The sequence below is a fragment of the Orbicella franksi genome, chromosome 14 (assembly GCF_964199315.1).
Source record: "Orbicella franksi chromosome 14, jaOrbFran1.1, whole genome shotgun sequence".
Lineage (NCBI taxonomy): Eukaryota > Metazoa > Cnidaria > Anthozoa > Scleractinia > Merulinidae > Orbicella > Orbicella franksi.
Genome location: NC_138158.1, coordinates 6,918,648 through 6,943,668, shown reverse-complemented (window position 1 = coordinate 6,943,668; position 25,021 = coordinate 6,918,648). Strand labels below are relative to the sequence as shown.

Here is a 25,021-nt window from a genome sequence, read left to right as displayed (position 1 = left end):
TTTGCCATAGGGACCGCTAAGATGGCCGCTCACGAATTAATTTTGGCAAATTTCCACGAAATAAATAGTTTTGTTTGTTAAGTAGAAAAATTTTTACCTTCATGTTTGGAGGACAATTTCAGTTTAATGTTCACAAAAGCGACGTGAGATACGCAAATGAATGCGTACCTTTCACGCACGCGTTTAGGGAGAAGGGATCGCATCAATTTATCAGCAGATTATATACAAAAGAAGGTACCGATGGACAAAAATTGAAGAATATTAAAACGGATTGCGATTTGCGTTTTTGAAAAACTGTTATGCTGAACAGTTTTCAAAGTTAATTTCGTTTGTGTCCTTTAATTATAACATCCATGCAGAAAACATAAAAAAAATTGGATCTTTCTTTTCATTTTGGTTAGACATGCCAATGATAATTATCAAAGTGCTGCGTTGTGTTGGTCAAAATTCGTACAGGGCATGACTGGCTGTCATATCAGGATCTTTGTTGAAAAAGCAGGACTGGGCCAATCTTGTATTAGTGTTACGTTGACTTCGAATTTATTTTATACTGAAAAGCCTTTATGATAAATTCGTTCTGAAGAAATGACTGGTCATCGCAGTTATACGCACAACTTAAGCAGTTGTGAAATTTTTAAATTGTGCATGTGTATAACTGCGATGATCAATCATGTCTTTATATCTTTCTCCGCAGTTCAAATATATTTAAATTCTTTATTGCAGTACACTGTTAGTCCGAATAAAATAAGAAATAAAACCACTTCCCGCGTTAGAAATCTCAAGCTCATAATCTAAATGTTAACTGACTTGAAGAAACTGTGGAAACCCTCGTTTTTGCCGCTTGCGTTCCTTCAGCACTTCTTGTTTTTCTAAACCTTTTTCATCCTTCTTTGATGAAAACAGGAACATTTCAATGTTCTCTATTTCTTCGGAATCACCTTTTGAATTGCCGTCCCCTTCACTCATGGATATTCGTTTTCTCTGGACCCCCTGCGGGATTTCTGCCCCCTTTACCCGCGGGTATCAGTTTTTCGGCCTAAAATTTTCTCGACTATAGATAGCCGGCATTATTGTTGAATTATTCCAAGTTGGATTTTCTCTACAAGGTCTGGGATCGAAACGAAAGTCTCGTCCAAACACACGGTGGTCAAATCTCGTAGTCTTACAATAAGTTGAAAAGTCGGGAGTAGGCATCGCATCTTTTGGACCATCGTTGTCATTCTTCCCAAATGCCCTCATCTCCTCAACGTAAGTTCCGTGAATCCCAAGATACGAGTCGCACACCTTGGAAATATTTTGAAATTTTGGCAAAAACGAAGCGGGCGGATGATGATGCAGTCTTGGATCATGGAAATACCTTTTGGGCAAGTTTTGCATCCACAGGCCTATTTGCTGATCAGCAAACGGGTGACATAACGTCTTGTTCTCGTCTTGCTCTACAAATTTGTGGATCACATCGTTTGAAAATATCACGAACGCCTCATCCACCCACGTAATACCTGCTTCGCAGTGAAAATGTCGCCAGACTAGATTGCTTGTCCGTCTTAAGGGAAGCTCATTTAGAAGTCTCTTTAAACACACAAAGTAATCGTCATCGACCTTCAGAAGGTACTTGAAATCAAAATTAGCATTCACCCATTTGATTTGATTTAGAAAGCGCAGCCCGAATTCCATGCCTCCACGAAGCGGTTGAAATACCATGTCCTGGAAGTGGTTTCTTTCTTGGAGTAGACTGATACGCTTAGAACGATCCTCAATGATACCATCGGTAACAAAGAAGCATTTCACCTGTTTAAGACAAATTAACTGCGATTAGCAGTTTTCTAAAAATGTATTTAGAACACATGTACATCTCTAATTACCTTGGAAAGAAATAATATATCTACTTCAGCTTGCAATTCGTTCAGGAGGGTGTTATTATCAATCATAGCAAGAGTATACTTTCAGCCAGTGAGTAGATGAAGGCCAAAATCAGTTCCCATTTTTCTCACGAAACGGCGACGTGCATTGACTTCGTGTTCTGATTGGTTCATTGTGATTCGTCATTCTGATATCTTTGGGTTTGGTTTTACCACACTTTTCCACCTTAAATGGTGGCTCACAACGGTTTTCAGCATTTTATCAGCACTTTGATGTCATAAGTAAGCTGATGCCATAAAGAAGCTGTTGTTTCGTGCTTCATTCGAGACAGCGAAATAACTGGCCTGGGTTACAGAAAACAGTATTTCTCCCTCTTCAGACGAAACCTCTTTGTTAAGTTGGTTAAAAACGTTTTTCTTTTTGAAGTTTTTAAATTGTTTATTCGAACAATGATTGAAGAGATGTTTCCGTATCTTTTAATCGGACAAGCAATCATTATCCCTAAGTAATTTCCGATGCCTCCGCCAATCATAAAAGTCCAAATCTCTTGCTCTGCAAAATTAGGAACCTACGATATCACCTTTCTCAACATTCCCTAAAGATAGGTACCCAAAGGGTACATGTGCGGGATACCTCATTTGAATTAACGGACACGAACCTATGACAGTAGTGTGATATACCACAGGTATCCCACACCAAAATAACTTTTATTATATTTACCTGGCTCTCTGTGCAATGTCTCCACCATGTGGACCTGATGGCCATTCTTCTGTCGGACTTATGTGGCGCACTGTTGGTAACAACCAATAGATGCAGTCGTTCCTTGCCACTTCCTAAGTCGTTAAAGTTCATCAGTTGAACGAAATCGTCTGGAGGTGTTTCGTTCAGTGAAATGGATGCGTTTCGTAGCAATCGCGGCATGCCTAAATGTGTTACATTATAAACCATCAAAAGTAGAAAGCTTGCGAATCCCAGACTAAACACTGTATATTCGAGGGATTTTATCCTGCACTTCATGATGTGTGGCGCCGGACTGAAATGCAGTTGTTAGATCTAAGAGAAAATTGGTCAAGAAAATAACATCTCGATTAGTCGCGATATATCTTCTTGCTAGTTGGTTAGTTTTAATGTTCGCATGCGGTGACAGTGCCTTTTAGTTGGACTTATAAGGGTAAATGAAGGTGTATGATGGAATATGAAGATAAATAAAGGAATGTGAAGGTAAATGAATGTGTATGAAGGTAATATAAAGATGTACGGAGCTGCATGAAGGTGTATAATGGAGGGAACCATTTAGCCGAAAATGTCGGAAATTGTGCGAGAAGCATCAAATGGACTGACTGCAACTGGTAAGAAATTTTCGAAAATTTGCGTTAAAATACTATTCTGCATTTTCGGAAATTGAAACCAGATATTTTTGGTTAAATGGAAAAGCGCTCAATACTTTTTTAGTGGCCGTTTGAAATGTTTCTAACACCGGCATGCTGCTGTCTATGCAGTATGAGGTTTTACAGTCTGTTTGGAAGTTTTAAAGTTTTCAAAAGCTAGGTTCCTTTTCAATCTGCATGTCCTAATTCAACTGAAGATCACGATAGCCAGGACTATTATAGTATTTACTTTCATGATATTTATATGCAAAGGTTTTGTAATGTACAAGCAAGTTAAAATTAACGACACCATTTTCAAGTTCAAAAAGATCAGAAATAAACTGTCAGAAAAATATTAACATATTAAATAATTAATTAATATGCAATGTCATGCAAATGTCCAAACGGTAAATGTTTGGCGACCAAACATCATCAAACATTGTTTGGTCACCAAACATGCTAATGTTGAAGTGACTGGCCAAACGGTTAAAACATGTTTGATCAAACACAGATCAAACTATGGATACAAGCCGCAGAACAAGCGTGGGACGCATGCGCGCGCCAACCATGTTTGAAACGGCTATCCAAACGAACAAAACATCGCCCATCAAACACGAGAACAAAAGAAATGTTTTAAGTTGTTTGATTGAATGTTTGATGGCCTTTGATGACCAAACACGATCAAACACGATCAAACAGCACCAAACAAGGTGGCGAAACGGTAAAATGTTAGGTCACCAAACAATGTTTGATGGTGTTTGGTCGCCAAACATTTCCCGTTTGGACAGGCCCTGAAGTTTATTCGTTCCCTAATTATAGCTGACAAACATGCAAGGTTCCTAACGGTCCATTACAAAATAAGATTAAAACAGTTACCTTATTCGAAACTTACAACAAATACATTAAATAAATAATATCATAGTTGTACTGAAATCAGAGCAAACTTGGTAATTAGAGGTTTTCTAGTTCTCAGTTGAAAACCTTTCAACCAAAACTTTATGATAAGGAGCAATTAATGACAAGGCAAAATTATTGATGCATGGCCAGTACTGACCTGAAAATAAGATGATATTGTTGTCACTGTTTGGGGCTCACGACACGCAAACCAAAATTCACTAAACCAATCAACCCTCGTCAATTTGTTGCTAAACGTAATCAGATAAAATAATCCACTATGATCTGCATCTTGACGCAACCGACATAATGAGACAGGAACTTACATGTAAAAACTATCATTTCCTTTCTAAATCGTGAAGGAAATCCGAGGGAGCAACTACACAGTACAAGGCCAAGTTTGAAGGTCCATGGATTTACTGGCTCGTTTGGCTCGGCACTGGATAAAAGGACGAAGAATAATGGATGATTAAAAGTGGCCCTGTATTCTCTAGTTTAGCGACTACACAATAAAGGGCCACTTTTCAAGGTGCATAAATGTCTCCTTATTCTGTAGTTTAGCCGAGCAATCAATGACAACGAAAAATCTTTGTTGCGTGACCAGAAATAATGTAGCATGTGTAGGTGGTTTGCAACCATCCCAAGAGATTCAAATGACAAAGACTGGTGGCAGTGTTGGATGACAGGAACAATAAAGCTAACAAGACTTCTTTTGTTAATGGTTATCCAACATGGCGGCAATGACGTCCGTAGCAAACGATCAAAGCGATCAACAAATTCCTCTTATTCATCAAGGAAAACACGCTGAAATCACAGTGACCCTAGAAGTTTCTTCCAGCCTTCAATGGTGTTAAATCAGCCGTGTTAAATGTATTTCAATTTTCCCTGACTTCTCATCAAAATCTCAATTTTCCCTGAGTCGAAATTAAGGTCCCTGACCTTGAAGAAATTTTTTCTTCCCTGAACATTTCCTAACCGGGACTAACCATTTTTTGAGAAGGTTACAAAACGGCACTTAGGTCATTTCGCTGTCAAGTGACATTAAATTTCACTGAACTCTTTGTAAACTAGATTATTTAAATTAGAAACTGCATTATATTTACATTACTGCTGATACAATATGCTACTCAACCTCTTCAGACACAGTCTTAGAAGCAAGCGAGGCATATCATACGTTATTCAAGATTAGCGAACGGGAAAACCGGCTATGCCACAACCGTGAAGTGAAAGTTGGAAAATGAATTCAGATGGTTAAATACCCGAAATTTTCAACAGCCACACTTACAGAGAACCGTTACTTCCTAGGAAAACAGGGAAAAGTCCGACCTGGCAGTAAATCAACATTTTCCTTGAGCTCTAAATACCGTAAACTCTTGTCAAACCCAAATCCAACACGATACCGCGCTGGACACTACAGTAGCTAACTTTCTGTCGTGCAGGCATTGTTAATCTTAGTGACGGAGTAACTGATGAAGATGAAGCCGCCGCTGCGGGGGGCTTCAAAGATCTTCAGGCAGTATGTTCAGATCTGTTTCGTCGCGGTGGACACTCAACTCAACGTCGATTTACAATCTTATTAACGCAGTCGACACAACTTTCGCGAATACCTCAACCACACCACGAATTTTAAACGAGGCTAGACACGAAGTTCTACGACAAACATCATTTCCTTTCATATAATTTTAAGCACTTTTGGAATTTTGATCATAACTAACCTATACCTAAAGTTCACTTCCTCTGAAAAGTATGTTCGCAATCGACATAACATTGGAGAAATCAGTTGTTTCACTCATTAATATTGTGAGGTTCCTTGTTTAGGTAGTCTCGTCGATGAGAAGGGCTTTTGACAGTCAATAGAAGATAGCTCGTTAGTTATATGGCAACATACTCTGCGATACAGAGATTCTCGTTCGGTGAGCTCTCACTGAGCAGAAAAAGAAGCGAATGGGGAGAACGTTCCAAACCCTGATCCGATGTTCAGCGGCGAGGTAGTTCTGTCTGTATAATAAAGCAACCAAAATCTCGCCGATGTTCAGCGGCGAGGTAATTCTGTCTGTATAAGAAAGGAACCAAAATCTCGCCGATGTTCAGCGGCGAGGTAGTTCTGTCTGTATAATAAAGCAACCAAAATCTCGCCGATGTTCAGCGGCGAGGTAGTTCTGTCTGTATAATGGAGGAACCAAAATCTCGCCGATGTTCAGCGGCGAGGTAATTCTGTCTGTATAAGAAAGGAACCAAAATCTCGCCGATGTTCCTATTAGAGTTGGAACGTGGCCTACCATATCAGGCCCCCCACATCAGACCCCAACATACAATACGAGACCCCGACCTACCATATCAGACCCCAACGTACCATATCAGACCCCGATCATATCAGGTCGGGTTTGACTGTTTTATGTGTCGGGTTTAACTTTATGTTAACTGTTGTGCTAAGTAATACAGTAATTCTTCAGTAGTGTACTGAAATTATCATGAAATATGGCTATCACGAATGACAAACTGCAAGTTCACTGGAAGAGAAGGTCGCCATTGTTGCAACTTCCTTTCTAGCCTATAGACTTCACAGCATCGCGGTTCTTATCACCGTATTCTGGTACTATTTTTTAGGAAATATATAAATTATAAATACTTTTAAAATATATTTTTGAAGCAAGCATCTGTCCCAAAACGTTCTAAGATAATTATATGTATCACTTTGTTTCAAGTCACGCAATCAGCGTTTTGCAATTTTTGTTGACCTCAAAATGCCTTTGTTCATTAGCAGACTTCGCTGACAGATAGGTATCATGTCCGTCTCAAAAGTTATTATCCGATTGTTTCACGTAGTCACGCAATTCCCACACTCGCATATATTAATGTGCTAACGTATTGGTAGATTTATAACTAACAATAGAACTAAGGTTCGGTAAATGCTTAAGAATAACTTTTTTGATTCCAACATGACTGCAGTTAAACGTGGATTTGAACACCACTGTCCTATGTCTAGATAACCGACCAGGCTTAGAGAACCATTTACTCCTGTTACTATAGTTTATCTCCCTGAAAACGGGTAGCCTACGTGTAGCCGTACCCACCCCCCGAGGAAAAACGGGGAGGGAACGACGTTCCCTCCCTCCCGTTTTTCCTCGGGGGGTGGGTACGGCTACACGTAGGCTAGAAAACGGGTAGTAAAAACCTAGCTGGATAGCCCCGAAGGCGTAAGCGCTTCCAGAATAGTTGACGTGTCTCATCGAATGGGCGAAAAGTCGAGCTATTTCTGGCGTAACGCATGAGCTCGCCTTTGATAAAAGCTTTTTTGTTGCTAGCGGGGTGAAATGACTCATATGGTATATATAAATACTTGTTAAGCGGTTTCTGAAAAGTAGAGTATTGCAGTTTGTTTCTGACAGAATCTTTGAAAAGTAGCAAGTCTAGAAAGGAAATCTTAGAATCGCTAATTTCGTAAGTTATCTTAATGCGTTCATCCTTAGTGTTAATGGCACTGAGAAATTCAAGGAGGGGCCTTCCCAGATGACAAAAATATCATCGATAAAACGCTTGTAGAGGGTTAAATTTCGAGAATACAATTCAATAATATCCCTCTCGTGATAATACACAAAAGCGTTTGCGGCTGTAACCGCGAAGGGAGTACCCATGGCGATACCAAACGTTTGATGGCATATATCGCTACTAAATTCAGATTTAAGGAAATTATTTTCAAAGATTACACGAGTTAACTGAACCAAGAGAGGTGTTTGCGCTACCTTGCCCTCTCTAAGCAAGAGGTCAAGAGTAATAATTGCTTTCTTTGTGTCAATGTTTAGATAGAGTGATGACACATCCGCCGTAGCAAGAAGGCAATTTGCGGGTAGCTCAACTTTCTCTAAACATTGGATCAGTTCACCCGAGTCACGCAGAACCGTAGGCATAGTACTGTTAGGTTTGACTAATTCGTCAACAAGAATACTAATGGGCCTAGTGATATGAGAGTGAGAAGCCGCGATAGGCCTCCCAGCTATAGGTGACTTATAAATCTTAGGAATAATATAAAATTTAGCCGGATCGAAACTCCTAGGACTGTCGTCTAGGCTACGGAGGAACTTGAGACAGTTGGGTGGTAAAAATCTAGAGTAACTATTTACAAGTTTATCTCTGGTCTCAATTACCTTTTGACGTCTGAATGTCCAGTCATCTTTTGTGACTTTAGCATACGATTTAGTGTCATTGAGGTGTTTAAGAGTCTCTTTTTCTACCCAGTCTGTGGATACGAGAGCAGGTCCGAGGTTTTTGTCTGTGGCTAAGACGCGAACCGTGGGGTTTTCCTTGGGCTCACGCAATCCTCTCCGTTCGCCAAACGTCAAATTTTGCCGATTTTTTTATAATTTTTTTAATTTTTTTTTAATTGCGTGCAGGATATGACTAAAATCCTGCGAATGTGCAATCTTTAATTTTGGGGCTCACGGATTTAACATTAAATCCGTGAGCCCCAAAATTAAACATTGCACATTCGCAGGTTTTTAGTTATATCCTGCCCGCAATTCTGTAGGTGTTTTTTGCTGTTCACACCCTAGTCGGAACGTGATTTGTACTCTAAAGAATAGGTATAAAATAAGTTCCTTTATGTATCTTGTTCAAACTCCCTGATGAAGTCTGTTTGATCAGACGAAACCGGTCGGAGAAAATAAAGCAAGTTGACAAGATCTGTTGCGGAAGCGCTGCTCACTGGTATTATTTTAAAAAATTATTAAAAAAAAAATTGATCAATAGTTTTGTAGTTCGAATTTTAGTGACGTCATGTGGAAACCAGCTATAGTGTAGTCTCGCGCGAAAAGCGTGGGGTCTGATATTGTAGGTCGCATTTTCGGAGGCCTGATATTGTAGTCTCGAACGAAATGCGAGGGGTCTCATATGGTATGTATCTCATGAAGCGTCATGGTAAATAATCGTGTGTTTCCTTCAACGGCAGTCACGCTAGTATTAAAAATGTAATCGACCAGATAATTCCAAAATAACATTTTACTGTATGTTAAGTTTTCTCCTTTTTGGGGGGAGGGGGAGGGGAAAGGGAAGGGGAGTTTAGTTGAAAAAAATTATCTTACGCGTCATTAACACTTGTTCCTTTTCGGAAATCCGGCCGCACCCTGGCGAGCATTATTTCTCGAAAAAGTCGCGGTAATGGCATTTTGTTGTTGTTTCTTGTTGCTTTGTTTCTTTGTACAACTCCCTCAAATCTTCGATAGCTAGAAGTAACGCGAAGGAAACTACAATAAGCAGAGTGCTGCCATTAGTTTAGAAGTTAAAAGATCTGTCACGCGAAAGGCGTGGGGTCAGATATCGTATGTGTCATGATCGAGGCCTGATATTGTAGTCTCACACGGAAAGTCTTCTCTTGTAGCGTGGAGTCTGATATTGTAAATTCACTTGAAAGCGTCTTGTTCGCTCTAAAATCTTATGTGTCCCCGGACCGGAAAATCCATTTCATCTTATTTGAATGTATTTATTGCAACCAATGCCATTATTGAAATGAAATCGTTGCATTTTTGTTGACAACCTTGACAGGATTCCCTCTGCGATGTGGGTTCAGATGTACCATGCTTCATGGTCGTCATGTTATTTGGTAAATAAACCCCTTCAGGCGGCTGGTATGTCGGCTCATAAATGTGCGCGGCTGAAAGATTGCCCCAAAAATGAATCTTTGGCGAAGGTTGGAGGGTTTATGATTATTGTTGTACTCGCGCACGAAAAGCGTGGGGTCTAAGATTGTAGGTGTCTTGTTCGGGGCCTGATCAGCCTGATATTGTAGTCTTGCGCGAAAAGCGTGGGGTCAGACATTGTCGGGGCCTGATATTGTAAGCTCGCATGAAAAGCGTGGGGTCTGAGATTGTAGGTGTCATGTTCGGGGCCTGATATTGTAGTCTTGCGCCAAAAACGTAACAACCGACATTGTCGGGGCCTGATATTGTAGTCTCACACGAAAAGCGTGGGGTCTAAGATTGTAGGGGATCCGATTGAAGGTGTCATGTTTGGGGCTTGATATTGTAGTCTCGCGCGAAAAGCGTGGGGTCTGACTTTGTCGGGGCCTGATATTGTAAGCTCGCACGAAAAGCGTGGGGTCTGAGATTGTAGGTGTCATGTTCGGGGTCTGATATTGTAATCTTCCGCCAAAAACGTAACAAACTAGATTGTCGGGGCCTGATATTGTAGTCTCACACGAAAAGCGTGGGGTCTGAGATTGTAGGTGTCATGTTTGGGGCCTGATATTGTAGTCTCGCGCGAAAAGCGTGGGGTCTGAGATTGTAGGTGTCATGTTCGGGGCCTGATATTGTAGTCTCGCGCGAAAAGTGTGGGGTCAGAGATTGTAGGTGTCATGTTTGGGGCCTGATATTGTAGTCTTGCGCCAAAAACGTAACAACCGACATTGTCGGGGCCTGACATTGTAGTCTCACACAAAAAGCGTGGGGTCTGAGATTGTAGATGTCATGTTCGGGGCCTCATATTGTAGTCCTGCGCCAAAAACGTAACCGAGATTGCCGGGGACTGATATTGTAGTCTCACACGAAAAGCGTGGGGTCAGAGATTGTAGGTGTCATGTTCGGGGCCTGATATTGTAGTCTTGCGCCAAAAACGTAACAACAGACATTGTCGGGGCCTGATATTGTAGTCTCACACGAAAAGCGTGGGGTCTGACATTGTAGGTGTCATGTTCGGGGCCTGATATTGTAGTCTTGCGCCAAAAACGTAACAACCGACATTGTCGGGGCCTGATATTGTAGTCTCACACGAAAAGCGTGGGGTCTGAGATTGTAGGTGTTATGTTCGGGGCCTGATATTGTAGTCTTGCGCGAAAAACGTAATAACTGACATTGTCGGGGCCTGATATTGTAGTCTCACGCGAAAAGCGTGGGGTCTGAAGTGGAGGGTCTGAGGTGGGGGGTCTGAGGTTGGGGGGCTTGGGGCCTGAGATGGGGGGTCTGAGATGGAGGGTCTGAGATGGGGGTCTGAAATGGGGGGTCTGAGATGGGGAGAACGTTCCAAACCCTGATCCGATGTTCAGCGGCGAGGTAGTTCTGTCTGTATAATAAAGCAACCAAAATCTCGCCGATGTTCAGCGGCGAGGTAGTTCTGTCTGTATAATAAAGCAACCAAAATCTCGCCGATGTTCAGCGGCGAGGTAGTTCTGTCTGTATAATAAAGGAACCAAAATCTCGCCGATGTTCAGCGGCGAGGTGATTCTGTCAGCTCGGATAGTTGCAGCTCCGTGAAAAAATGAAGTAAGGCGAAATGATGTTCAGTTTCTGCGTTTGCAGTCGACTCAATTCGCACAGCTATTAATCAGGAATAAACAAACTAAAACTCCAGAGACAGATAAAACACTCTATGAGATCCTTATGCTTTAGACATTACCTGGTTTACGTATGCTTGTTAGAAATGGTACAATCCGTGCACTCTAACCGGAGAATAAGGCTGATTGTTTGAGCCTCAATTTTCCTGAAAAACGTCACGTGATGCCAGTGAAAGGTATAATGCATTTCCGAGTCTGTTGTGACGCTAACGAAGAACAACATTTATGTCAATTCAAAACATATATCTAAGCGACCAATCCAAGTATTAAGTTTACGCCTTGCTTCTCTTCTCCTCAGTTGTATTATCCTCAGGAAAGGGAAAAAAAATGCATAAATTGCGTTTATGCCCCACTGAAACCACCCGCCTAATTCTGCGCTTTGTTTAGCCGGAGGGCATGCTTAAAATTCAAGTTCAAATCAACCTAGTGAGTGCCGCGTGTCATCTACTGAGTTTACTTCATCCGCTAAAGAAAAACTATCTGTTCATGTGTAACCGCCAGTATTTAACAAAACCAAAAAGAGAGACGAAGAAATGGATTGCTGTAGGGGAAAGTGAGATGACTAGTGCAAAGTAGTAAGGTATACAATCCCAATTTCTGGTGATCCTGATCTAACTGTTTCCTTTTTATATCATGTGCCCGCGGCTCGACCTGTAAACTTAACATCTATACTTAAAGGAAGGGGTTTGGAAGTAGAACCTCGGTATGGTTTGCTATTGCTTTACTAAACATTGCGCGCTTTTCCCTCCTAGCAACCAAACCCATCGCGTGTTTGCGACAAGCGCAGTCACGATATCCGTGACTCGGAATATGTAAGAGGCGGTTGACAGCTGCACGAATTACGAATAACGCCTGTTCCTAACATCAGTGGAAGCAAAGGTAACTAAATTTATTTTGCTATTTTCTTTTTTGCCTAATCACTACGCTCAGTGCACTGGAGATAAGTAAGAACTTCGCTCACGGTGTAATAAACACTGAAAATGGCGCTGACAATGGCAATATTTCTCATTACTTTCACATCTTTCACTACAAAGAAACAATTACGAAAGAAGCCTTCTTTGGTAGCAGTCGTCAGTAATTCAAATTTAGTAAAGCGCAGCATCTGTGAAAAGACAGCTTCGAAATCTTAGAATGACTTACACTCAAAAACACATTGACTTAAATTTCCGGCGCTAAGAATGACTAGGAGACCTCCCTGTCGTGTTTGGACGCCTATAAACAACATGGCGGATTGAAAGACTCAACGTATTACTGAAACTATTGCTGCAGAATTTAAAAGAGCTATCCTTGAGTAAAAAACTTAGATTGTCCAGGTGGAGATATGAAAATAACAAGGCCTTTAAATCTTCGATGTCTCTGATGTTACTAGCTTAACATTCAGCTTAAATGTAGCTTATTATTGGGCAAAATTTAAGACAACTTCGAAAATGACCCGCTACAGATCCTTCAGTATGGTGTGGGGAAAACAAGCTAAGGGTCTTCAGAGTCGAAAAAAGACGATGCCGTTATGATGAGCAAGTTTTGAACTCTCTGATGCAGTGAATTGTAATAACTGGTTTCGAAATTGGTAGGAGGTTTGGATAGTTATGGCACATCACTCACTGACAAGATAACGTCACGCAAAACAAAGCGCCCAAAAGTCTGTATTATATCTGATCGCATGAAGTCTCTGTCGCAACCGATTTGTTGACGGTAAGGGCACAGGTTTTTAAACCAATCGTATTCTGCCACGTTTTGCCTATTGTGTGTAGAAACAGCATAAATTAATAGTCGAAGGTTCAAGGTAATGGCGTAGACCGAAGGTATAGCGCGCAAAGGATTCAATGCACAGGAGTGTGACGGAAATAAGCAGATATCAGCGAGCAAGCAGGCAAATTTTGTGTTACAAGGTTTTTAAAACGTGATTCGCTCGTCACGATTCGATGGGCACGTTGAGTGTTTTCTGTTATGTCGTCAACACAATTTCCAGCGGCAATGTATGTATCCTTGTTGAAGTCCTTCAGTCTTGAAAAACCCAAACATATCTGTCACATATGTGCTTTATTTGGAAACGTAATGATAAAATCAAAAGATCTGCACTTATCAACAACATTGAAAATGGGGGACTTAAAATGCTTGACATCGAGTCCATGATCTCAGCACAAAGAGTCATGGCTTTAAAGAAATTTCGCTAATGGTAATAGCTCCTGGTAAGCTATTTTAGATGAATTTCTTTGCAACGTAGGAAGAAAATTCATTCTTTTTTGTGACTTCGACACTCGTAAACTTCCAGCTTATATTCCAGCTTTCTATAAAGTGTCTTGATGCATGGTCGGAATTGAAGACTTCAAATGTTGTTTCGTATGAGGATGTTATCGACCAAATCATTTGGAATAACAACAATATTGTTGTCGACAAACAATCGCTTTTCGAAAAACATCTGTTTTGTCAGGGAATTGTCAAAATTGGGGACTTGCTATCTAACACGGGCGAATTTCTTCAAAGTTCGAAGGTATTGGTAGCAATTTTATCCCCAACTCAATATTTTAAGCTAATAGGTGTTGTGGATGCTATTCCCATCGCATGGAGACATATTATAAAACAGTCACAAACAAATCAACATTTCTATCCATCAATCCTTGGAGATAAAGTATATATTGAATTGGATGAAACTGAAATCGATTTGTCCAAAGTAACATCAAAATTACTGTATAACCAATTTAAAACTAAAAAACAAACTCCTCCCTCTGCTCAAAAAAAGATGAAAAGCAAATATCCCCAACTTGCGATTGATTGGAAAAAAATCTATTCTTTACCGTTAACCGTCACAGCAGAAACAAAAATCAGAGAGTTCCAATATAAAATGCTGAACAATATCGTATACACCAATCATAAGTTGTTCCGTTTTAAAATGATTGAATCGCCTTTGTGCACCTTCTGTCAGAAAGAAGATGAATCCCTCGAGCATTTACTCTTTCATTGTAATGTAACAAAAAACTTTTGGCTTGCATTCTCATCTTGGATTACACCTTTTGCTGTTCATTTACAGAAAATAAACATTCATTTGTGTCCAAATTTCTTTCATTGTGATCATTAAACTCTCATTAACACCAATATGACCTTCATTTGCGCGTAAGGAACGTTCAAGAAAAACATTTACATATGCATTAACATTCAAAATCATCAAAAGAAAAACAATACCTTCATTTGTAATTCATTGACTGTAAATGTATTTTCATTTTGGTCGAAAAAAAATTCGTTGTCACGAAACGACAATCATTTACACTTTACGACATTCATTTTTCAATCACTTAATACTCATTGCTAAATATTTTATTTACACATGTAAACTGAGCAAAACTAAACCAACATAAAGAATTTTCTTTGAAAAGATCAAATTAGTTCATCATATAGGGAGGAAAATTGCCATAAGAAATGACAGGCTCCATAAACATTACAAAAAATGGAAAAAATTATTGCCTCTTTCTTAACTAAGCATCAATTTAAAGTTTTGTCAGCATGTGTCTTGTACTTTATTCGTTTATTTTATTTATTTTGTCCTTTGTTTTTGGTACATGTATTTATTTATTTATTTATTTATTTATTTATTTATTGTAGTGTTTAACTATTATTGTATTTCTTATTTATTTATTTATTTGTTTAGTTTTTTTTTTTAGTGTTAGTGCGTCTAGTAAATATGCTTGTAACCGTAATTGTCAATGTAAATAATAAAGAAATAAAAAAAATTGTTAAATTAAAAGAAAAAACATATCTGTAACAAAACATATTGACTACAACTGATCCGCGCTGGAGAGTAAATCAGCTTAGACACAGTTTAACTATGGCTTAGATTTGTGACAAATTAGCGTATTCTGCGTAGGTTACATATTTCTGTGTTCTGATCCCGGGGTTCTGATAGGAATTAATCATAAGGTTTGTGATGTTTGACACGAACATGCATCATGAAATACATATGACAAATGCTGCGTGACACAGCATAAGTTTAACAAGAATCCTTAATTCACAAATAATCATAAAGCTTCTTTAGGTGGAACACTTGACCTGTTTTGGTTGTTAATACTGATAAAGTACAGTGGAACCTCGATTTAACGAAGTCGCTGGGGACCGGCCAAATTTGTTCGTTAAATCGAGGGTTCGTTATATCGAAAACCTCGATATAACGAATTTTAGGGGAAACGACCAAACTGTTCGTTATATCGAGGTCATAGTTAATGATTGATTTGTAACACAAGTGACTTCTGTCACGCAATTCAATGCAATTTTCGTCACCCAGAAGTACCGCGTTTTGAGATGCAATTCATTGAGTATGGTGGCTTTCAGTATCAATTATATTCACTTTTGAGGAGACGCGCAGCTTTTGTTTACAAAAGAACGACACTTTCAGAGTAGCTATTTAAAAATGTTGCAACATAGAGGTTACACAGAAAATTGTCTATGTAAACAACGAAACTGGCTTTAGTGTTGTTATGTTGCACTACCCAACATTTCCGAATTTCAAAGAAGATAGGGCAGAAGTTAATTGATGTCGAAATACTATAGTGCCAATGTCTATGACATATAATAAGCCGTTGACTGAAAGGTTGCTGTCTCTTTACCATAAGGATTACAAGGATTTGTTGACTGTTGATCTGTTCAACGTTTATCTTCTGTCGCATACTGACCTTGTAATTCGTTATATCGAGGTAGATTTTACGTTTGGGCTTCTGGATTATGTTCGTTATATCGAAGAATTCGTTATATCGAGGTTCGTTATATCGAGGTTCTATTCCATACATTTTACTGTAACTTTGGCCGGGACATAGAATATCGTTCGTTATATCGAGGACTTCGTCAAATAGAGGTTCGTTAAATCGAGGTTCCACTGTACTGAGTTCTAGCAAGAAACTGAATGTGTTATGTACACAGTATTCTATAGGTGAAAAATAACTATAATCAACTACTGAAACAAACTCCACATTTTATTTTACGTCTTGCCAGCAAACAATTAACTTCGTGAGCAAATTGAGTGATTCCGCCTAATTACAACTGTTATTTTAATCCGTAGTTCGCATCGAGAATCATTTGAGCCCGCAGTTGTTGGCAATCAATTAGCGGCTGACTCTGAGTTCATCACGAATAAATCATCAGTCGATACGAGTTTTTTTCCCGACGTTGATCTCCTTTGTATTTAAGTGTTATATATATCTTATAACTCTTGAAAATTTGTTATGTGACCGTTATCTTGTCAATAATAGACCACCGCTCTGGCAAACTAAAATTTAGAGCTCACAGGAAACGAAAATAAGCAGAATTACAAACGATACCGTCACCAGGGCTTTAATTTTCACTGAGTATTGAAATGTCTTACTTAAATGACCTCATTAAGTCTGACAAATGAGTCTCACAAGTAAAGCAAAATCTTTTGTCTCAAACAGTTACAATGAACAGAGTATTAAAAGTGTTCGTCGCTATTCCTGTTTTAGTTCTTGTAACTATTGTGATATACGTGAGTCAAGGAAAAACGAGTCTGTAGTGAAAACTAACCGCACCAAAACCAGATTAAATGTGATTTTGTTGACGCATATAAGCTCTGGGTCGACAATTGTGGAAAATATGTTTAATCTCCATCCCGATGTGTTTTATATTTATGAACCTCTGAACACTCTTAGAAGAGACATTGATACGAATGGGTGGCGTGCCCTTCAAATGCCGAGCAACGATGCCTACAAACAAGACTTCTTGACTCTGCTTCGCGACTTATTCACTTGTGGCTTTGACGAAGAAAGAACGATAGAGTTAGCTTTCCCCAAATGGGTTAGAGACCTCAACGCATGGTATAATTCATCGACAATCACAGTCACTAAGATCATGCAAACAAGACTTCCCAGAGAAGGTGGAATTCGTGAACTCGAGCAGGTGTGCCGCTCAGATCCTATTAAGTTTGACTGTTTAATTGTTCACCTGGTCAGAGATCCACGCGCTGTCCTTTCTTCTCTAATTCCGCGACGTTTCTTCATGAAGGGGCCAGTCGCAAATCTGTTTACACAGACGCCAATGTCTCCCGAAGGAATAAAACTTCTGAAGAAAAATGCGCAAACGCTATACGCGCTTGTGTCAGAAAACTTAGATTACGTTCTTGCAGAATGGTCAAATTGGTTCAAAAGGCGCTACATTCTGGTCCGTTACGAAGACATTATCAGCAACTTTTCAAAAGAAGTGTTCCACATATTTTTGCAAAGTTTAAAAAAATTCTGTAGGTAGGGTTCAGAGCCACCTTAAATCGAAAATTTAAGGTGGCTCTCAACCCTACTGACAGAATTTTTTTAAACTATGCCAAAAGTTGCGCCTTATCACGCTCATCAAAAGTTGATAATATAAAAAAAAATTCACCGTGCCGTTTTTAAATTATAAGCCCCTGAAGCTGTTATTAAGGGTGTTTTTAGGAGGTCATACTGCTGCTATGATAACCTATTACGTCACGAAAATGATAACAACGTGTTCACCAATGATTGGGCAGTTTTTTGCTACCATGATTGTAGCATCCAGTGATAGAGTGGTTATAACGACCCATCAAAATCTAAGTGCTGGAAACTGTTCTGAGCCACCTTAATTGGGAGTACTTAATTGTTCGACTCCAAACACGAAAGATCAGTTCATCGCTTCGACAGCCTTTCGTTTCACAAAATTGTTTACGACCCATCGACTGACTGGGACCGTCGACACTCTGATTGGCCACGAACACTATCGGAGGATTATGCCTGTATGGAGGCACTCTGATTGACTACGAAAATTATCCGAATAGGGTTACACGGACGGGCTACGAAAACTATCCGAAGATTAGGGTTACGGACACTTGCGTGCAAAGAGGATGACTTTAGTGGCTAGCCTCTTCGAGGCCGGTAGCCACAAGAATTGAAACAATTTCTTATTTGGAAAATAATTTGCGATGTATCGAGCATAAAAAACCTGAAAAAAAAAATCAGAAGATCTAGAGCAACGTGTGTCCTGTATATCTTCAGAATGTGGTCTTATTTTTAAACATAGAGTACCTCACAAATAAAGAAGGACCACAACCATTTGGATATGGAGTAAGCACCTCTTCCACTCAGGAGCAGCTCTATAAGAATCTAAATTGCTTGTATTCTTAGAAGACACCTCATATCTAAGACCTTTTTCAAGATTAACCTGAAAAAATCTAGTTTCATACAAGTGGGTGCTTAGTGCAATGCAACAAGAGAGCACGAAGGGTAGTAAAGTAAAGTAAAATCCTTTATTTAAAACACGATTATCGTTTAAGCACTACATGCTTGGGGCGTCGTGTATCTAATTAATTATTTAATTATCTAATTACCTACTGATAAAATGAATGAAATATAAGATATTAACTTACTTTATCACAAATCTGATTTCCCTAAATATCGGACTAGATTTTGCCTTTGTATAAAATTGTATAAAATTAGAATCCTCCATTTAGGTCGTATTCCCAAGGTAACGCCCCTACGGTTCTTTTTTGATGTGGTATCCAGTTCTCCCAAGGATAACGTTACCACCGCATTGAATAGGTGTTTTTGTCGAGGAAAGCCGCTTCGGTTTTCCACGTTAGCAAAATTCGCATTACAGCACGATTGGGTTTCGTACATTCCGCTACAAGTCAGGAGTGATCTGAAAATAACTAGAGAGGGGTTAGCTTGGAAATAAGGCCTACATGGTGGTGGATTAGCTCTTTTACCCTTCATCCCGGCTCTCTTGACTACAGTAACGTCGTAACACTATAGAAGAATTCATAGAAACACAGAAAACCTCAAAAGGGCCATAGCTGGGAAAAATAAGCATTTGGCTAAAATTGGAAACGTCGGCCTACTTTTTTTTCCTGACGTTTATCCCTGTTTAAATGAAAGCGCCATTTAAATATCTTATTACTCTCTTATCTGGACGTTAATGATTTTGTCAATAAAAGACCATTGCTCCGTCAAATGAAAGTTTAGAGCTCATAGGTAACGAATATAAACAGAATTACGGTACATAAGATACCGTCATCAGCCCCTTTGATTCAGTAATCAAACCTCTCATACTTAACTAACTTGGGTCTCACAAATTAATCAAACTCTTTTGTTTTAAACAGTGAAGATGAAGAGAGTATTCCAAAGCCCCAAAGTGTTCGTCGCAATTGTTATTTTCGTTCCCGTAATTATTGTGATATACATGAGTCAAGAAAACGAGATGACGAGATTAACAGCGCCAAAGAGACAAACAAGAAACGAGTCTGTGATACCGACATCTGTAGTGACAACTAACCGCACCAAAACCAGATTAAATGTGATTCTGTTGACGCATATGAGCTCTGGATCGACAATTGTGGGAAATATGTTTAATCTTCATCCCGATGTGTTTTATATCTATGAACCTCTGAACACTCTTAGAAGAGACATTGATACGAATGAGTGGCGTGCCCTACAAAAGTCGAGCAACGATGCCTACAGACAAGACTTTTCGACTCTGCTTCGTGACTTGTTCACTTGTGGCTTTGACGAAGAAAGAACGATCGAGTTAGCTTTCCCTAAATTGACAAGAGAATTGAACTCATGGTATTCATCGACACCGCTGAACAAAGAATCACTGAAAAAAGCTTGTAACGCGCGAAAAATCACAGTCACTAAGATCATGCAAACAAGACTTCCCAGAGAAGGTGGAATTCGTGAACTCGAGCAGGTGTGCCGCTCAGATCCTAGTAAGTTTGACTGTTTCATTATTCACCTGGTCAGGGATCCACGCGCTGTCCTTTCTTCTCTAATTCCGCGACGTTTCTTCATGGAGGGGCCAGTCGCCAATCTGTTTACACAGACGCCAATGTCTCCCGAAGGAATAAAACTTCTGAAGGAAAATGCGCAAATGCTATGCACGCTCGTGTTAGAAAACTTAGATCACGTTCATGCAGAATGGTCAAATTGGTTCAAAAGGCGCTACATTCTGGTCCGTTACGAAGACATTATCAGCAACATTCCAAAAGAAGTGTTCGATATATACAAATACTTTGGTCTTCCTATGGTGGATATCATTACCAATTGGATTAAGGGCATTCCGCCTCCAGGCCGGGATACATCGCGATACTTGGCGCTGGTTATATCGAAAACTGATACCGCTTCAATCGAGAAATGGAGATTTCGCGAAAAGCCTTCGCTGATTTCTTCGTTTGAAGAGGCTTGCAGCCCACTGATGAAAACTGTAGGCTACATTTCAGTAAATGGCTCCGAAAATCTTCAACACGACAAGAGCAAGCCGCTACGAACTGCAAAAATACCATTCCTTACAGGCCTCCGCGTGCAAGAACCAGCCTGAACTGATAAACACGAAGTTAAGGTTTCTACAGAAAACTGTTATTGATTTGGGTTAAGCTTAAAAGCAAAAAATGCTGCGAATCTGAGGAAAGAAAAAATATTTAAAGGTTTATTGTGTTTTGCTGTGTAAGATTTACGTTAATGATGTATGTAGAAATGTATATGTAACCATTCCATTATTTCACGAAATACAGGCGCAAAGAAAGTGGTTCCCAGATCTCCTTCTGCGATAATCAGGAACTGAAACTGCTACAATCAACCTCGTACCCAGGGTCTCTCTCCTTCCTGCTCCCTTGAGCGAGAGAGGGCAGGAAGAACCGAGACCCGAGAACCGAGGTTGGGTTACTATTCTAATTCTCCAAGTTTGATAGTCTGTGTTCTAAGATTTCATTTTAATTACTCTGACTTCTTCAAACAGTCCAGAAAAGATTGGACAAGGACATTTCTTTGTATGGTATGCATACCATTGGTTGCCAATGTAATAAATTTCCTGCCAAGAAAACCAGCCCGCAAATCTGGTCGAGTTTATTCACTTCTCTTATATAATTTTGTGGCAAAAACCTTATTTAGGTTATGGTTTACTGCCAAAAGTGTGTCCACGGTTTGATCAAGTTTGATTGGCAAGGATACAGTTGTTAATTTTAGTGCGGCCATTTTAAGAAGGTAAAAGTTGTAAGTTTAGTCATACAGAACTGTAGTATTTGTATTCAGTTCCTCGCGAACATGGGGTGGACTCACTTGTTCAATTTTGTGGAGGTTGGAAATTTTAAAGTAACACATTTGCTCCTACCTCCAATGAAGTTAAGGAAAAATTATAAGTATGTAACTCATAAGTAGAGTATAATTATGCATATTCTATGAGGTCGTAGTTTATTATGTACGTATACAAATAATTAGATTATTTAGTATATTCACTAATTAACACATCATGCATGTTACAGCTGGTGCTGTAAAATCTTTCATTTTACTAAAGAGCAATGCAATAAAAGCCTAGACACCTTATGTTATTTCATAGTTTTTGCTATACTTAACTATGTCCTGTATATTTTCCAAGACTGGCACGGGATCTGAACCACGGTCCACTCGACACCAGCTGGAGTTGTTATGCATATCATTATCAGGATTTCCATCCACTGCTCTTCCCTATACAGCAACACTAGTCAGGTCATTGCTGTATTTTGAGGAGTGAGCTATGGGCTTTCCAAGAGCAAGATTCTCTGTGTCAGTGAATATAAACAAAATTTATTTCACTTTGCTTTAAATATCCCCTCATTTCAAGGGTTTCATTGAGGGCATTGAGGTACCAGGCAAATTGACTAGTTGTGGGGACGATTTTACCTGCCTAGTTTGACCATTTATAGAGGAAAGTTTTCCTTTTAGCAGAAGTTCAGTACAAATAGTTTTGCCCACCTGTTAAAACCAGTTGCCCTTCAGATGAAACCCCTGCATTTGCCTGAATATGATGAATTGTTTAGACAGGAATGACCATCATTGTGTCTCTGAATGCTAGGTACATACATGCACAGAGATGCTTCTCATTGATTATTCAGATGGGGGAGACTGCCAAACTTGCTAAGAGTGGTCAACTGATTTGGGACTACAGTGGAAACCTGTTAATCCAGTCACCAACGGACCACAAAAATCTGGGTGTAAAAACGTCAGGTGGCCATAAGGTGGGGTTCCGCGGTATGTGATACATGGGTTTAATAAAGATACAATTCTAGTCCCAAAGGTATCCACTAAAGGATAAGGACTACATTCTCTTAAAACCTTGTGGCAAAAAAGACCTAGAATATCTGGATCATGTGTACTAAAAGCATCCGCAGTAGAGTGTCAATCAATACCCTCAATCGACCTTTGATCAACACTCGATCAATGTCTCAATCAACACTTGATCAACATCTTGATTGATGCTTGATCGGTGTTGGTTGATATACAGCTGAGTGTCAACTGACACTTGATGGCATGTCTGCGAAAATTAGTTGACTCTCAACCGATGTTCCACCGAGATATCAACTGACTGTCAATCGAGTGTCAACCAACACGTCAATCGAGTATTGCGTGTATTTTGATAATATCATGATTTATCACTATTTATTCTATAGATAGGACCCTGCGTGCACTCTGATTGGTCAAAAACCCATGTTTCATCAGAGTATAAAACATGGAAAAAGTGTGTTTTATTGTTTTTCGCCATATTACCTGTATGTCATAAAGCAAATGAAGAAGCCAAAGCCGTGTAGTACAGTGATAACATACTCCGGACGTGCTCTCCGTGCTCTCTCGTGCTTCATACTCATCCGATTTTGAAATTACTTGCACGATTTCTCCCTTTATTAAATCCATTTTGAAATCACTGGTTATCCTTGCAATCTGATTGGCTCTCAGTGGTGCGATTTATTCATGAATCGCACTATTTTTTGCTCTAAATCGCATCTTTTTCTCAGCCAATGAGAATGGGACAGTAAAACAAACCAACCAATCAGATTTCAAGATTAGTTTAAAGTAATCAATAAAATTTCAGGAAAATGAAAGGCAAAAACCCATTGTGTGGAGAATTTTGCAACTACATGTAGTATTGCCAAACTTTGTTGTTATTGTTGTTTTTCCAAAAAAAGTTGACGAATTTAATTAATTACAGTTTCTGAATGACGATTATGAGCTCCCTCAGGCTGAAGACCTACTTTAATGGAAGTTTCCAGCCTTCAGTGTCCATTTTGACGAATATTTTAGCGATTTTTCTTCAACATCTGCTCAAGATCCGTACGATACCGAGTTCAGTAAAACATAAACAAACGAAAACCACACAACAACAAATTCAGAGCCATCTAAAGTAGGTAGATGTTTCCAGGTTTCCGGTAGTTTCAAACGAAGCAACAAAAGAGCTCAACTCGGTCGCTGTGAATAAACATAGTCAAAATACGCCCCGCTCCACAAAACAGTGAATGAATGAACGTCTTGCGAAGCTGGTGCAAGTCCCGCCATCTTGGAAATATCTTGAAACAAATGGCACTGCAAGAACTTGACAAGGTCCTGAGTATTGAGTCCTTCGCCGAGGTCACAAAAAGAAATGGAGATGATAACGAGCTGGACTCCCTTAAAATCATGCCATTAAACAGTATGAAAGAAAAAAAAACGTACCATCCACTGGGCATCGTGCACTCGAGGGAGTTTCACAACTCAAAAGAAATCCATCGCAGAATTACGCAGGATGCACCTTCAAATTAGTTCTCCAAAGCCAATGAAAAGTCTCAGCCTCAACCACAGAATAAAGAAAGGCGTTCCATCATTGATTCAGGCGACGAGAACTGAACTTTTATACCTGAAGTGGCATATATTCGTTCAGACTTCAAAACTGCTTGTTTCTTTGTCATGCTCGGATGAGCTTTCGTCACATGACATCGTTTTGCATACTAAATGAGACGTAAAGGTGTTTCCGGTTCCGCTTTTTCTTTTTGACAAACCGGCTACTGGAACAATACACCAAAAAGCAAAAAATTAAGGCGATAAAATTGTGTGATTTCAAAATGGATCTAATAAAGTGGCAATTGAACTTCATGTCATGCAATTTTGGTCTGAAATCATACTTGTGATTTCAAATCGAACTCGCGCTGCGCGCTCGTTCGATTTTGAAATCACACGTATGATTTCAGACCAAATTGCACTCCACTCAGTTCAATTACCATTATATATCACAAGTGATTATTAGTCATGATATAGTGATAATACGCAATACTGCACCTCTCTCGCTTGTTTTCCGTTAAATTTTGTTTGGTTCCTTTGCCCATGTTTTCAGCGCTCAAAAAGACGCCCTCCACCTCACCTTCGACAAAAACACCATAAGGGCAGCGGAGAACCTTTTTTCCCACTCCTTTGTATACAGGTTGAAGACTGAAGAGTTGCGCCAACTATCAGGGACATGATTTTTGAATTTTCAATCACCTTCAGAAACATTTCTTGAGAAAAGAATATACTACAAAAGACGGCGCAATTCCGCTATGGACGCAACAGATCGATATGAAAACATACCGAGTTTTTGCCTCCAAGCTCTCTATTTTATAGATGTTAAGTTTACAGGCTGAGGCATTAATATAAAATGAAAACAGTTAGATCACCCGATATTAGGATTGTATACCTTATCACTTTGCACTGGATCATGATCTTACATTCCCCTACAGCAATCATAGTTAACTATGCAGCAATCCATTTCTTCTTCTGCCTCTTTGGTTTTGTTCACTTGTACATACGAACCAAATTCGCCTTTA

At 39.5% G+C, this 25,021-nt stretch overlaps 3 protein-coding genes across 6 annotated transcripts; 2 read left to right on the top strand and 1 right to left on the bottom strand.

The window, feature by feature from the left end:
* Positions 1-694: 694 nt before the first annotated feature.
* On the bottom strand, positions 695-24,771 carry LOC145468135 (beta-1,3-galactosyltransferase 6-like). 4 transcript variants are annotated; one of them, XM_081451820.1, is made up of 4 exons: positions 23,898-24,771; positions 21,789-21,973; positions 2,581-2,913; positions 695-1,788 (listed from the first exon to the last, which is right to left on the bottom strand). In XM_081451820.1, exons 3-4 carry the CDS (start codon positions 2,875-2,877, stop codon positions 1,024-1,026), a joined length of 1,062 nt encoding a protein of 353 aa, XP_081307946.1. In that variant the 5' UTR covers positions 2,878-2,913; positions 21,789-21,973; positions 23,898-24,771; the 3' UTR covers positions 695-1,023. The 4 variants fall into 4 exon arrangements, with proteins under 4 accessions (XP_081307946.1, XP_081307945.1, XP_081307947.1 ...); XM_081451819.1 differs by lacking the exon at positions 23,898-24,771 and having other exon boundaries at positions 21,789-22,712; XM_081451821.1 differs by lacking the exons at positions 21,789-21,973; positions 23,898-24,771 and adding an exon at positions 17,383-17,414.
* On the top strand, positions 16,816-18,208 carry LOC145468156 (carbohydrate sulfotransferase 1-like). Its single transcript, XM_081451843.1, has one exon. The coding sequence runs from the start codon at positions 16,816-16,818 to the stop codon at positions 17,680-17,682; it is 867 nt and encodes a 288-aa protein (XP_081307969.1). The 3' UTR covers positions 17,683-18,208.
* LOC145468112 (carbohydrate sulfotransferase 1-like) lies at positions 19,331-21,321 on the top strand. Its single transcript, XM_081451798.1, has one exon. It carries the CDS (start codon positions 19,549-19,551, stop codon positions 20,755-20,757), a length of 1,209 nt encoding a protein of 402 aa, XP_081307924.1. The 5' UTR covers positions 19,331-19,548; the 3' UTR covers positions 20,758-21,321.
* Positions 24,772-25,021: the final 250 nt, after the last annotated feature.